The sequence below is a fragment of the Dendropsophus ebraccatus genome, chromosome 6 (assembly GCF_027789765.1).
Source record: "Dendropsophus ebraccatus isolate aDenEbr1 chromosome 6, aDenEbr1.pat, whole genome shotgun sequence".
Taxonomy (NCBI): Eukaryota; Metazoa; Chordata; class Amphibia; order Anura; family Hylidae; genus Dendropsophus; species Dendropsophus ebraccatus.
In genome coordinates, this window is record NC_091459.1 from 17757687 (window position 1) to 17773813 (window position 16127).

General features: G+C 44.9%; 1 protein-coding gene across 4 annotated transcripts in view; it reads left to right on the forward strand.

Moving 5' to 3' along the window:
• Window positions 1–16127, forward strand: part of ADGRB3 (adhesion G protein-coupled receptor B3) — a 669464-nt gene that overhangs the window by 297748 nt on the left and 355589 nt on the right. For all 4 annotated transcript variants that reach the window (XM_069974585.1, XM_069974587.1, XM_069974586.1 and 1 more), the window contains one exon: window positions 189–353. In XM_069974585.1, the coding sequence (XP_069830686.1) occupies window positions 189–353 (165 nt within the window). The remainder of the gene's footprint in view (window positions 1–188; window positions 354–16127) is intronic.

Below are 16127 nucleotides of genomic sequence, written 5' to 3' on the forward strand. Positions count from 1 at the left end.
TTTTGTGTAGACAGTTTATTAGGTTTTACGTATTACCTATGTGTTTTAGCTACCAGGTACTTAAGAGAAAAAAAGATTGACCTCCATTAATCCATTATAAATAAAATATCTACAGCATCAAAAACCTAGATCTTTCCTGGGACCATAGAAGCTTTATTTATAGTATGATAATATGTTCTTGTTCCTAGCTAATGGACAGTGGAACCATTGGGGACCCTGGAGTGGTTGTTCCAGGTCATGTGATGGAGGTTGGGAGAAAAGAACACGAAGTTGCCAAGGAATTGCTAATACGGGCCAACCATGTGAAGGATCAGGGGAAGATGTCCAAAAATGCAATGAGCAGAGATGTCCGGGTGAGTAAAATTAAATATATTTATGTCATCGAAAAGACAATGTGGTTTTTTTTTTTAACCTACAAATATATTATACTATAAATGATTGAGTATACATGTTTCTATAACTTCAAGCTCCTAGGCCCCTGGTACAGTTACGGGGCAGCCTGGTTGTAAGGCTAGGTTCACACAGCGTTTTCAGCATCCGTTTAACACATCCATTTTTTGCAAAAAACGCATGAAAAACGGGTGTGCATCCGTTTTTCCATTGACTTCCATTATAAAAAAAACTGATCAGTTTTTTTGACGGACCAAAACGGACAAAAAAACGTTGCTGACCCTATTTTTCTGGACGTTAAAAAAACGGATCCATTAAACGGATGCTGAAAACGCAGTGTGAACCTAGCCTTACTGCTACTACTTGGTATCATCTTTTTGCTCCCCTATCATCTGGGAACTGCTATTTACTTCTACAAGTACTACATGAGCAGATCCATTAGCAGCTCTAATGACTCCTCTGCCTTGTAATATTAGACATATGTCCAGAGCTGTGGTTGTTCTGGAAGTTCCTGCAGGGATTATTCAGCTGGTTGAGCTAGAGTGATTTTGTGCTGCAGGAGGTAACTGGCAGTCTCCATATTGGCAGCAATGAGGAATGTGACCTGTACACCAGCTGCAAGATCTCACACACCTAAAGGCCCTTGGACACATGTAGATTATGGGCTGCTAGGCCTTTATAGGAATGCCTATTCCAGATAATCGACCCATGTTAAGGGGCCATTGATCAGCCATCTAATAAGTAAACATTTCTTTGACAACTGATTGAATCTTTTGTGTGCCCAATAAAATCATTGATATTGGTCGGTCACACAGGGCAACAACATGTACGGCAAATGACAATGAATTTAAAGGGACCCTGTCAGTAGGATTATGTTGTCCTATCTCAGGGTAGCATCAACTAGTAACAGAAAAGCCAAACATGATGATGTATCACTTACATTGTTCTGTGCAGCTGATTCACAGATATCCTTCTGAATAACATGGACGATACGTAGTCCTTTATGTGCATGAGCCCAGTAGTCCTGGATATTCATGAGAAGCAGAAAACTCCGCCCACCAGATGCTGATTGGCAGTTATCTAGCCATACTGTGTATAGGCAGTCAACTGTCAATCAGCAGCTGGAGGGCGGGGGGAGGAGCGTGGCAGGAATTCTATTCTCCTGCATATTAGGAGAACGGCTGAACAAAATTATGTAAGTAATACACCGATCTCTTCATATAGATAGATAGATTGATTACATAAACTAGATGTAAGTTTAACAAGGTTGCATAGGGATGTGGTGATAAGAACTATGTAATAGCTTGTTATGAACATGAGAATATAGAACTCTGTTCCGTGCATTTCTCTTATCTATGTAGAATTCATTTGTGAGAAACACCCTTAATGTTAAATAGCTACCAGACTGTTTAGTTACAGTACAAACATCTGAAATTGTCTATCATATCAACGTGTTACTATCCACATTTCATTCATTCCCAGCTTCCTTCACCGATAATTAAAATGAGACATGTTTGTCTAATCTGAAAGCAAACATGCAGAGATTTCTTTTTCAACATTTAATTCAAACATCTGCATGTGAAAAACAAGAGCAAAAAAAAAAAAAAAAAAGACAGACTGCAATCTTGTTTTCAAAGGTTGCCACCTGCTGTTAATAGAATATTTTACAAATGTATCCATGAAAGGAATATCACAATGCTTCTTTATGGTGATATTTGGTTAGCTACAGTATGTAACGTTTAAAATCTTGTATGAAATAGTTTGAGAATCATATGACAAATATTATATAGCTTAAATATAGCTTAAAGGATACATATTTGCCATGTGCGTCTACTGTTTAATCTGTCATCATTGACAAGAAACTGTGCTGTGGTGTTGACTATGGTTAATATTATAGTAACCAAGGGAGACTGTGTAATAATACTTATGGGTATTGTACATACAGTACATGAACAATACAATCTTAGGCAATGTTCACACAACAAAAGAGACCGGCCGTTCCATGACCCGTCCGGGTCACGGAACGGCCAGTCTCTGAAAAGATCATCCCGGCCAGTACTGTAGTACCGGTCGGATGATCTGTAGCGCCGCAGAGTTCTGATGCGGGCGCATCCGTGCGCATCCGCATCAGAACTCTCCACTGCACACTATGGAGTGTGTGGCCGCAGCCGCTCGCTCCGTAGTGTGCACTGACAGGGTTTTCTAATCCCGCTATTCGCTGAATAGCGGCCGCAGAAAACTGACATGTCAGTTGTTTGCGGTGCCACTAGGGATCCCGGCCTGAGCTTATAATGTGTGTATACGCTCCGGCTAGGATCCCATAGACAACAAGGTAACGTATATTTTCGTAATAATCACGGTCGTTGTTGCAATGTGCAGCAGCGGCCGTGATTATTACGAAAATATACGTTGTGTGAACAAAGCCTTACAGTTCCAGTTTAAAATACTTGTATTCTGCAGTAAGTTTCTAAACAGAGCAGAGAGTAAATCACATTTTTGATGTGGAAGGTTATGGCGGTTTCTAAATGCTGAGCAATTTAAAATGTCATGTGAGTTCTGGATTTCAGCTTTATGGCAGCTAGTTGTAACCAGAGTTCCTCTGAGGCTTCACAATTTAAGCACAGTTTCATCATCACTGTACATGTTTCTTGATAATGTCTGCCTGGTTTTCTATGCTGTCAATATACAGTATAAAAAAGATCCCCAATGTTGTGCTACCTGATATAAAATTTTACAAAAGAACGAAAAATGAATGTCTAAGCATCTCTGACATATCACCGTTGTTGAAGACCCATTAAAACATTTGAAAGGGTAAACGATTATCTGCCTATTTTTGTTAAGAAAAAACACTACTCTTATCAGCGGCTGGCTTTATTGTTGTAGTTTAACCCTATTTCATTAAAGTGGTTGATCAACTATCAGCAAAAAAATTATAAATTGCTGGTGTTGTGTCTAAGGCTTATCTAAAATATCCCTGATAATTTTTGCTACTATATGATCTTTTTTTGTTGCTGCTGGGGAGCTGTTCCCTACCATCCATATTCTCTTTACTTCCTGTTTCATATTGTGTTTGCTGTGAGGTCTAAAACTATTGAGGCCAGCATTGCTTGTGTGCAAGACAGCCCACTGCTGCTAAGCCAGCTCCCTCAGTAATACCCACTGCTGCTAAGCCAGCCCCCTCAGTACCACCCACTGCTGCTACTAGCCGACCCCCTCAGTAATGCTCACTGCTGCTAAGCCGGCATCCTCAGTAACACCTACTGCTGCTAAGACAGTCCCCTCAGTAATGCCCACTACTGCTAAGACAGCCCCCACAGTAACACCCGCTGCTGCTAAGCCAGCCCCCTCAGTAACACCCACTGCTGCTAAGCCACCCCCCTCGGTAACACCCACTGCTGCTAAGCCAGCGCCCTCAGCAACACCCACTGCTGCTAAGCCAGCCCCCTCAGTAAGGCCCACTGCTGCTAAGCCAGCCCCCTCAGTAACACCCAAAGCTTCTAAGACATCCCCCTCAGTAACGCCATCTGCTGCTAAGCCAGCCCCCTCAGTAACATCCACTGCTGCTAAGCCAGCCCCCTCAGTAACACTCACTGCTGCTAAGCCAGCCCCCTCAGTAACACCCACTGCTGCTAAGACAGCCCCCTCAGTAAGGCCCACTGCTGCTAAGCCAGTCCCCTTAGTAACACCCACAGCTGCTAAGACAGCCCCCTCAGTAACGCCCACTGCTGCTAACCCAGCCCCCTCAGTAACGCCCACTGCTTCTAATCCAGCTCCCTCAGTAACATCCACTCCTGCTAAGCCAGCCCCCTCAGTAACACTCACTGCTGCTAAGCCAGCCCCCTCAGTAACACCACCTGCTGCTAAGCCAGCTCCCTCAGTACAGCACACTGCTGCTAAGCCGGCCCTCTTCCCACCTCCTTACCTCAATGAGGCCAATTTATTCAGCCAAGGAAATCATATCACACAACCCAACAAACACCCCACAGGCCCTCCTGCCTCAGCCTGCAGAGGGAATGTAACCATCACACAGTGACTTATCAGCACCTGGGAAAGCTGGGTGCCTGCCTGTGTGAATCAAACAGAAGGGCATGAGTGTATATGTTATTCCTGCACAGGCTATCATCACAGCTAGATAATTGTGATCTTATAACAACATGGAGACAGAAAGAGAGCGAGATATACAGAGATAGCAGGAAACGGAGAGACAGAGAAGGGGGAGATATACAGAGATAGCAGGAGAGACAGAGAAGGGGGAGATATACAGAGATAGCAGGAAATGGAGACAGAGAAGGGGGGGGTATAGAGATAGCAGGAGAGGCAGAGAAGGGGGGGATACACAGAGATAGCAGGAGAGACAGAGAAGGGGGGATACACAGAGATAGCAGGAGAGACAGAGAAGGGGGGGATACACAGAGATAGCAGGAGAGACAGAGAAGGGGGGATACACAGAGATAGCAGGAGAGACAGAGAAGGGGAGGATATACAGAGATAGCAGGAGAGACAGAAGAAGGGGGAGATATACAGAGATAGCAGGAGAGACAGAAGAAGGAGATATACAGAGATAGCAGGAGAGACAGAGAAGGGGGAGATATACAGAGATAGCAGGAGAGACAGAGAAGGGGGAGATATACAGAGATAGCAGGAGAGACAGAGAAGGGGGAGATATACAGAGATAGCAGGAGAGACAGAGAAGGGGGGATATACAGAGATAGCAGGAGAGACAGAGAAGGGGGAGATATACAGAGATAGCAGGAGAGACAGAGAAGGGGGAGATATACAGAGATAGCAGGAAAAGGAGAGACGGAAGGGGCGGTGAAATGAGACACAGAGAGTGAGGTAAAAAGGGATAGGGAAACAATAGACAGAGAGAGAGATGCAAATATTCAGAGAAAGATAATAATGCACTTCTTGATAACAACCACCCAACTTTCCCAGGTGCTGATAAACCAAGCTTAGAAAGTAGTCAGAACTATAGCCGCTCATAGGAATTAGGATTAGTTGAAAATGAGTCTGCACCTAGAAAAGCAGGGTGATGTGCAGTGTGCACTAAAACCTCACTGTCTCTTTCCCTCTCTCACCCTTCTATGTCTCTCCATTTCCTGCTATCTCTGTATATCTCCCCCTTCTCTGTCTCCATTTCCTGCTATCTCTGTATATCTCCCTCTGTCTCCATTTCCTGCTATCTCTGTATATCCCCCCCTTCTCTGTCTCTCCTGCTATCTCTGTATATCTCCCCCCTTCTCTATCTCTCCTGCTATCTCTGTACATCTCCCCCCTTCTCTGTCTCTCCTGCTATCTCTGTATATCTCCCCCCTTCTCTGTCTCTCCTGCCGTCTCTGTACATCTCCCCCCTTCTCTGTCTCTCCTGCTATCTCTGTACATCTCCCCCTATATACATCTCCCCCTCACACTCGTTCAGCACACATGTAGTTATGAGATGACATGGAAGCCTGTGCATGAATAACATATACACTTCTGCCCTTCAGTCACACATACAAGCACCCAGCTTTCCCAGGTAGCAGAGTTGTGCAAATAACAGTCAGTAATAGACAGATATATGTGAGGTAATTTCATATAGGAGAGAAGAGTACCTGCCTGTAAGAGGAAACATCAGTATATTGTAGCTGGGAAGGTGCACAGCCATTACTGACAACCATATATGAGAGACTCCATTGGTTCAGCATGAGCATGTGATCAGTATCCCAGCCTGCCTGGTTATTGGCCAGCAAGCACCATGTGACTAACAGGCCAATCAGAAGTGACAGGACAACTGATGCAAATTAGCCCTGAGGAAGGGGAATGGTTTACAAGCCAGGACAGAGAATCCCCAGCTGTCACGGCCGCGGCGGCGTCCCGTGTTCCGGGCCGCCGCCGCGACCTCCTCCTGCCCCATGCAGCTGCCGGGGTCCTTGTGCAGGGACCCGGCACTGCTGCTAGTTCGGCCCCTGGGGGCGCCTCACCTCTCCTCTGCTCCTGTCTCCGTCTGTGCCGGCCGGCGCGCGCGTCCCCGCCTCCTCGGGCGCGCGCGCGCCGGCTGTCTCAGATTTAAAGGGCCAGTCCGCCCTTAATTGGTTAGTTGCACCAATCACTCCCTATAAATCCCAGCATGCCCTGTCCCTTGGGTTGGAGCCACTACATGCTTCCCATAGCATTTGACCCAGCCCCCTGTTGTTCCTGATTCCTATCCGCTACCTGGTCCCAAGTCCTTGTTCCTGATACCTATCCGCTACCTGGTCCCTAGTCCTTGTTCCTGGTTCCTGCTCCCGTCACTCCATTGCTCCTGTGTTCAGCCTGTCACCTGCGGTTACGTCTACAGACCTCTGCCTGCACCATCTCCTGCCTACTGCTCCTGCCACGCCTCGCCTGCCGTCACTAGCAACCAAGCCAGGGGTAGCGACCTGGGGGTCGCCTGCCGCAGCAAGTCCATCCCGCCTTGCGGCGGGCTCTGGTGAAAACCAGCGGCCCCTTAGACTCCGCTCCCTGGTGAGGTTAGTGCCATCACTGGTGACGGTCCAGTGGATCCACTACTCCAGGCGTTACACCAGCCCAGTGCAGTGACTGCACACTGACAGGCTGACACAAAATGGCTGCACACTGACAGGCTGACACAAAATGGCTGCACACTGACAGGCTGACACATAATGGTGGCAGCTAGAGATAAAGGGAGGGGGGGGCAACAGTAATATAAAAAAAATAGAAATTACAGAACTTCCTGGGCAGCAGCTGAGAACAGAAAAGTGGCTGAAAACAGTAGAACAGATTAAGCATTTCTATGTGAGTAATGTATTGGTTGGGGAAAGGAATAGAAATGTGTGTAAATGTTTTTAGTGGAGTACTCCTTTAAAGGGGTTATCCAGCGCTACAAAAACATGGCCACTTTCCCCCTACTGTTGTCTCCAGTTTGGGTGGAGTTTTGAAACCCAGTTCCATTGAAGTAAATGGAGCTTAATTGCAAACTGCACCTGAACTGGAGACAACAGTAGGGGGAAAAGTGGCCATGTTTTTGTAGCGCTGGATAACCCCTTTAAGTTGTGCAGTAATATCATAGCGGCACCAATGGACAAGAGTGAAAGTGTTTCTAAAAAAAACACATTTGGGCAGTTTGCTGGCCCACATTTTCTCATAAAGATAGAGGCCGCGCTCTGTAGAGATGTCACTTGGGCATTCATCAGAGTGCTGATTACATCTTCAAGAGAAGGGGGTGGGCTGACAGGCCGGATCAGTGCACTGAGGGTGGTAGTGCCATCCCCAGGGCAACAAACTGCCTAATCTGTATATTGAATGAAGTGAAGACTTACTAAAAACAGTGCTGAGGATTAAAGGGGTACTCCGGCGCTGATAAAAAAAAACATTAACATAGTTTTCCCACTTACCATCCCTCCTGAGTCTGTCTCCATTTGAATTTCCTGCTGTTTGCAGGTCCCTAAAGCTCCAGTTGGTGTCTTCATTTTTTCTTTGCTTCCTGGTTTGGGGTTTCCCATGATGCACTTTGTCTTCTGTGATGTCTAACTGACTCTGTTAAACTGTTAGATGGCTTTCATCTTGATCAGCCAATCAGAGTTGAGCAACCTGTATTATCTGACAAAGAGAGGCTGGCCTAACAGGGCTTACACCCACCTCCCTCTTGATAATGTCATTGTCACAAAATGGCTGCCACAGAGCATCCTGGGGTCAACAGTCAATAAGTTACACGAATCCCAAAATGGTGGCAATAAAAAGTAAAAGTTGTCATAGTGTCACTATGCGATGAGTTTTTATGGAAACAATACAATCTAGCAGCACCCAAACCAGATGACAGGGTTGGAAAGCTTTTATTGATGGACTGTAAATACAATTCATCTTTATGATGTAAAAACCATCAACACTGTAACATAGAAAAGAAGCCAGCGCAATAACATAACAAATTCAGATTAAGGCTACAGTATGTTCACACAACATATTTTTTTATGACAAGAATGGCCATTGTTGACATATACATGCATTGAAATCAATGAAGACAACACCCATTGTTCACACTGTGTATTGACCAATGGCCGCTGCTCAATACAACTATTAAAATAATTAACATTATCACTTATAATTGTCAATTATTTACACCTGTTGTTTCCAAACAGTGGCCATAAATGATTGACAGTTCACAAACTATGTGGCTGTCATGCAGTGTTGGACTGGCCCACCAGAGGATCCTCCGATGCGCCCCCAGCTTTAGAACCTGCACTAACAATGACTGAAATGTTGTTTCTCATTGGTTCTTCATTGGTGGGCCCCCAGGATCATTTCCTCTGGTGTGCCCCTGATACCCCAGTCCGGCACTGCTGTCATGGTGGCCATAGTGTGCTTGGAAATCAATGGTTAATTGATTTCCAGGCACACCCATACGGCTGGCAGATTTCAATGGGCTTTAAATAATGTTTCTGTGGCCGATATGCCAGTATCGGATGTAGGAACATGTAAAAAAGCATCCGTCGCTTGACACGGCAAACAACGGCCGTGTCAAACAACGGCTGTTTTTTTTTACAGCGAGTGAACATAGCTTAAAGGGGTACTCCAGGGAAAAGTTTTTCCCTGTAATTGAAACACATTACAAAGTTATATAACCTACCTTATATATGCCCCCCTTCCCTATCTTCCCCCCCCCCTCAATCCCCCACCAGGAAGTGAAGAAAACTCATTCTTACCTAATGACTGTTGACCTCAGGCTGTTCTGTGGCAGCCATTTTGTGACAATGACATCATCAAGAGGGAGGCGGGTCTAAGCCCTGTTAGGCCAGCCTCCCTTTGACAGATGACTCAGGTTGCTCAGCTCTGATTGGCTGAACAAGATGTAAGCCATCTAACAGTTGTCAGTTAGACATCACAGGAGACAAAGTGCATCATAGGAAAGCCCAAACCAGGAAGTAAAGAAAAAATGAAGACACCCACCGGAGCTTCAGGGACCTGCAAACAGTGGGAAATTAAAACGGAGACAGACTCAGGAGGGATAGTAAGTGGGAAAACTATGTTTATAATTGATTTTTTTTTTATCAGCGCCGGAGTACCCTTTAAAGGCCTATTACACAAAGCGATTATTGGCCGTATTTGGCTGATTATCAGCCATTACAGGAGATAATCATTTTGTGTAATGGAGTGCAACAATCAGCTGACATGCACGACATCGGCTGATCGTTGTCTTTTAATGTCTTTCAACATGTTGGAAGACAAACGAGAAGGATATCAACGATCTGCTGCCATTGCTCTGTGTAATAGGAGGGATGGCAGCAGACCGCTGCTATCTCCTATGGGCTCCCCAGGCGACTCAGAGTTTGCCTGGGCAGCCGGCTGCAGCTCCCCGCACACTTATCCGCTTGCTGTTGGCCAGTGTAATAGTGCCGGCAGTGAGCGAGTGCTGACCTGACAGATCAACCCTCGCTTGCTCCTAGAGATCTCCCTGTGTAATAGCGGCTTGAGACTGATGTGACCGTTTGAGTGAAACATTAGAAGATAGTCTACCTACTGTATATATAGAAAGGAAATAGGATACTACTTTTTTTTATCAATCATACAATCCATTTAAAGTATGTTTTTACTCTACTATTTCATATTCTATTTATCTCTAATAGCCAAATCTTCCCATAATTTTACAGGTGTATTCATCTCTATAAATTATGTTGCAGATGAGTTTTGCTGGAGAACAGCTTTGTGTTTACTGCGTTCATTAACTATGACGTTCTCCTTTCCGGGTTTCCATGGCACCCATTATTTCATAAGTGTGAATTATTCCTCTAAGTTTAAAGCAAGTGCCATGATTGCCTGTACAATTCCGCAGCAATTAATATACCACAAAGTACATAATATTAAGAAAAAGGCTATTTATTAGAAATGGCATATATTACATTTATAAGAATGCTACTAGTAAATAAAATATAATGGGGGCATCGGCATTCTATAGAAAGCTGGACATATCTAAGTACCCTTACTTAAATCTACACTCATTTATGTCTGCAGGGCAACACCTGTATACTATGTCCCTCTGTCTGACTACGTGGTGCAGACCTGACAAGAAGTCAATGAAAAAGGCTATTAAAACAATTATTTTATGTTATCGGTTTAAATCACATATCATAGCACATACATATACTGGTATCATGGCATCACCATGAGGGAGATATAGCTTTGGGTTTAACACCAACTAGAGTTTGAAGATTACATTAAAACGAATGTACCAGCACGTACACCACTTTAAAATTTTAACATCAATAGACCGGCGCCGGGACGGGGATACCGGTGCTGTGGTCCTTTTTTGAACCACAGCCCGATTCTGGTGCACTATGTCGGTCTATTCCTGGTCACCAGCCTGGCCTGAAGCACTGGAGGCGGGCAAACCCGCCTACAGTGGGAGGAAGCCCCGTCTTTGACGCGGCTCTATTAGACTCATTACTAGTGATGAGCGAACATGCTCGTCTGAGCTTGGTACTCGTTCGAGTATTAGGGTACTCGATGGTACTCGTTGCTTGGATGAGCATCTCTCAATACTCGAGACAATGGCATCTTCCTCTTCCTGCATGTTTGACAGCTTTTATTCAGCCAATCATCATGCTTTGGGAGCTCATAGCATCACGTGGGAACCCTACATGTCGATAGCAGCGATTGGCTGGCCAGATCAGATGACCTGGGCATATAAGAATCAGGTCCCGTGATGCTCGCTTCAGACGCCGTCTGTCAGGGAGAGTGTTAGTGTCTGTTAGGCAGGAATCATCCACAAAGAACCCAACAGTCCTTATAAGGGCTACAACTACATTTTTTTTTGCCTCCTCTTGGCTGCTGGCTGGGACTTGTATTGCAGCTACCGCCATCTTGGCTGCACACTGTGCAGAGTGACTGGTGCCAGAAAGGGGACAGCACGTAGTCCACATAGACCCCAAAGGAATTGCCTAAAGTCCCCTCAGAACTTATTTTTGCTGCTGCTGTACCTTGGCTTGCTGGGATTTGTAGTGCAGCTACACCTATCCTGGCTGTGCAGTGTGCAGTGTAACGGGTTCTCTAAAACATACAGCACCTGGTATCTGGTACACACAGACTCCATAGACTACACAAAAAGTCCTCCCAGTTGCACCTAGTTGTTTGCTTTCCTAACATGTGCCAGCACATGTGCCTTGCCCATCTTTGTCTGGGTTAGCAAAATTGTATTGAGGGCCACCACCAGGCTGTTGCCCATAATTTGGCATAATGTTGCGATTAGGCAGCCTCAGAGGCATCCATGGATGCTGCCCCTGCTGTTTCCTGCCCATGTCCGTGTTGTTTCCATCATTTTCTGAAGTTTCCAGGTTTTCAGGCAACCTTCCCTGTGCAGACCTTTGGCCCCCTGCAAAAATGCTCGAGTTTACCATTGACTTCAATAGGGTTGGTTACTCGAAACGAGCACCCGAGTATCGGGAAATATTTGTCTCGAGTATCGAGCACCCGAGCATTTTAGTACTCGCTCATCTCTACTCATTACACTTTCCTGCCATTTGTGGAAACAATGAGTTATTTGTGGTTTTCTACAGTATATTAGTACACATACTATTTTATCATAAATGTGCAAAATTGTAGTGCTCAGTCAAATATGTATGGATATGTTGGTGAAATTTAAAGCAGCTACAATAATAATAACTACTGTACTTTTGGTAGATTTGTCCTTGTAACAGACTTTAGAGTCAGGACCAATTTGATGCCATGCATTGTTTGTTGACCAATATAGGTTGCTGAAATTTATTAAATTTCCACTGCTCAGAAAATAGGAAAACATTTTGTTGCAAGCTGGCACCACTGAGTGATTTACTGTCACTACACAGAGCAGTATGGCAGGACCAATACTGAAGGAAAGCATAACGTAAATTATACTGAGATGAAGTGTATCGTGTTCATTAAAACATAAAAATTATTTAGTAGATTTCAATGCATCGTTGTATGTATATATTTAAATTACTATGAAAATTACAGCCTCCTGCAGAGTACATCACCGGCAGTGTAGAGAAAGGTCCGTATAAGACAGCCCAATAACTATAGTAAAAGATCAGTGCGTGTTGACAAAACCTATTATACAGCTCGATGATCGCGCAGAAAGGGCTGCACGGACATCGTTAGCGATGTCCATGCATCTCTTGCTTTAAAAGTGAAGTTCATCCATTAACCTCTCCTCTCTCCCCCGATGTTCTTTTCGCTTCTCCCCACTCCCCACAGCCACCGATGCAACTTTAGAGCCTTTCTCTGAAGTGACAGGCTGCTCAGCCAATCACAGGCCGCTGTGGTCCCACCCCAGAAAGTGATTGGCTGGGCAGCCTGTCATGTCAAAGACCGGCTCTGAGGTTGCACTGGTGGCTGCGGGGAGCTGCACAAGCAAAGAGAACACTGGGGAGCGTGGAGAGGTTCATGGATGAACATTATTATTTTATTAACAGATTCATCAGCCGTCGGCAGGCGATGATTTGAAGTCACAACCAAAAGACACGATGATCCATGTCAATGGCTGATTGTTGTCATTAATACACAGTGCAATAATCTGCCAAATCAGCCTGATTTGTTAGATTACCGCTCCATGTAATAGGGCCTTAGACACTTGTGTGTGTTTTTTTATTTTATTTTATTTTTTGTTTACTTTTTAAAAACATTTTTGAAAGAAACCAAATCCCCCAGTATACTTTTATAGATTGGTCTTATAGATAAGCAAGATGAACTGAATCCTAAAGGTCTATTTCAAATAGCAACTCATTCCAAGAGATTCTAAGTCAACATTAGGATGAAGGTTCATAATAAACATTCCTAGAACTTTTGACCCCTTCAAAATGGCTGCTTAAGGCTACAAACCCACTTGCCGGATCTGCAGCGAGTCTCCTTGCTGCGTTTTTGCAGCGAGACTTGCTGCAGATCCCAGCCCTATACTTTCATTAGCAGAGAAACTCGCAGCAGGGATGTACATCCCTGCTGCGATTTTGTCTGCAGCCCTCCCCATTAACCCCCCGGCCGCCGGACATTATACATTACCGGGTCCCCGTTCCTGCTTGCTTCGGGGCTCCCGGTGTCTTCACGGCCCGCCCGGCCAATCAGTGCTCTGCGGCGGGGCAGCGCACTGATTGGCCGGGCAGAACGTGCCGGGAGCCGTCGAAGCAAGCAGGAGCGGGGCCTGGTAGTGTATATCCTGCCCGCCCCCCCTGCAGCCCCGATCGCCCCCGGCCGCATGATCGCCCCCCGCACCCCCCGGCCGCATGATCGCCCCCCGCACCCCCCGGCCGTACGATCGCCCCCCGCAGCCCCCCATCGCCCCGACGGGGGGCGATCGTGCGGCCGGGGGGTGCGGGGGGCGATCGTGCGGCCGGGGGCTGGGGGCGATCGGGGCTGCGGGGGGCTATCGTACGGCCGGGGGTGTGGGGGGCGATCATGCGGGTTCGTATAGAATTAGAAGAAGAAAAAAAAAAACATGGCTGCTCTCTACACATGCACTTAGGTTATCATTTAAACTGCATTGAAATTAACTGAGAAGTTTTACCTTTTCTGCTCCCTTGGGAACCTTTTTAGGGATCCCCACGTTCAGATAGTCACTATTTTGCCTCCGAATCAGCAGCTGACCAGCTTCTAGGTAATATTGCGTAATCTGCCTGGACTCATTGCAATACACTCTACTAAAGATGTGTTAATGTAGGTTAATAATCCTTGTCAAACATATGTTTCTTTGTTACTATGGTTATGGAGAACAATTCTTGACAAACATATGTTCAATATGTTATATGTACAATTTGTGAAGCAGATAACTGTAAGCCCCCACGCTGGTGGAACTGACTTTAATTCACGCATTTCACAATGACTTTTTCTTCGGAAGTATTGTCGTTGACTGCTTATGTTGGAAATAAATAGCCTATTAACGCGCATTGGATTTTTTACTTGAGGATGACTTTTTCAAAAGGAACATATTGTCATCCTATTTTGTGTAAATTAATTTTAATAAACAGTAGCAAATCAATACATCCCTACTGCTCCCGTCTAAGCACACACCATACATTGTAATAACCTCAAAAGTCAATGCATTGTACAGGAATTAATTGAAATAAAAATATGTATCTATATAGATTTATTTCCAAATAGGCAAAGCTAGCATTAATGTGTCTTTTTATCTTTTAGATTAGTCAAGGTCATGGATAAAAACATTTTAGCATGGGATTTAGGGCTAATGTACATGACAAAGCTGTCTGTGTTATATAACACTAAATGGCTATGTTCACACTATGGCTATGTCCCCACTACGTATAAGACCGGCCGTTCCGTGAACCGGCCGGGTCACGGAATAACCGGGCTCTGAAAAGATCATCCCGGCCGGTACTGCAATACCGGCCAGATGATCTTTAGCGCCGCTAAGTTCTCATACCCTCGGAAGGCAGCACTAAGTAAGTTCTGTGGGAATCTTACGTTGAGTGAACATAGCCTAAGGGGGCATTCACACGTTCACAAATTTGCAGTCGTTAGGGTTGAGGAAGGAATGTGGTCTAAGTAAAAAAGATAAATTTTACCACATTTTAATTGACTTCAGTGGAATGACGGTCACCCAATGCACACAGTTTATTAAATAACGGACTTTAAAAATAACGTGTGTGCGGACTTCAAAACAATGATCATGACAATCATCTCATCGGTGATGAAAACCCTCCCCCACCCCCTGCCCGCAGCACTTACCCGATTGCTGTCGGTGCATGTAATAACGGCAGAAGCGAGTGTGGAACGAGGAACAAGCGTGTGTTGACCTGACAGGTCGGCGCTCCTTACTCCAGGGGTTCGCCCTGTGCAATAGGGGCTTTAGTTGTTAACACACATTTTTTCTTTTTTCACTGTCCTTCAATTGTCTGTACTATTGAGTTCAATGGATACACCCAAAGCGCTATCAGTCCACCTGAACTAGATTAATGTCCCGGTGGCCGTCATTGCACTGACACACGCTGAAACACGCTAAACCATAGACATTATTTAATACGCCCATTTTTTTAAGTATCGAACGATAGCCAGAAATAAACATCATGTGAACATAGCCAATATGTGGGCTTCCTCTAGCATGGACCCATACAGAATCTACTCCTTGCTTTAACAAAGCTGAGAGACTCCCTATATAATGTTCCTAGTGTAAAATACGTCTATATATACAGAATCCATTGGAGTATGGCAATTTTTTAATGGAAAACTGAAGGACTGCATTCGGCTCCACAGGAATGAAGTAAAAATCTGTTTCTTTATTGGATCATTTAAAATAGGTACAAAAGCATCCTCGACGCCTACGCGTTTCAGAAAAATACACTTTCCTTAATCATGGCCATGCTTAAGGAAAGTGTATTTTTCCGAAACGTGTAGGGGTCGAGGATGCTTTTGTACCTATTTTAAATGATCCAATAAAGAAACAGATTTTTACTTCATTCCTGTGGAGCTGGATGCAGTCCTTCTGTTTTCCATGTATTCATCGGGAGTCAGCCCGACTTAAGCTTCCGTGCTTCACATCCGCTGGTGCTTGCTGACTATTGACACTGGGTGAACTGATTCTTTGCTCTTGCTGTGAATGCTAATTTTTTAATGGCACAGAACTAGATAGACCAAAACACTCTTGCATTAATATTGAATGAGATGTCCTGTTGCCCTTTGGTTATAAGCTTTTGTGCACAATCCCTCATATAAATTTACACTTTAGCATCCATACATTAGTATTACATAGAAAGTTCTGGCCTGACTCTATATGATATGTTAAA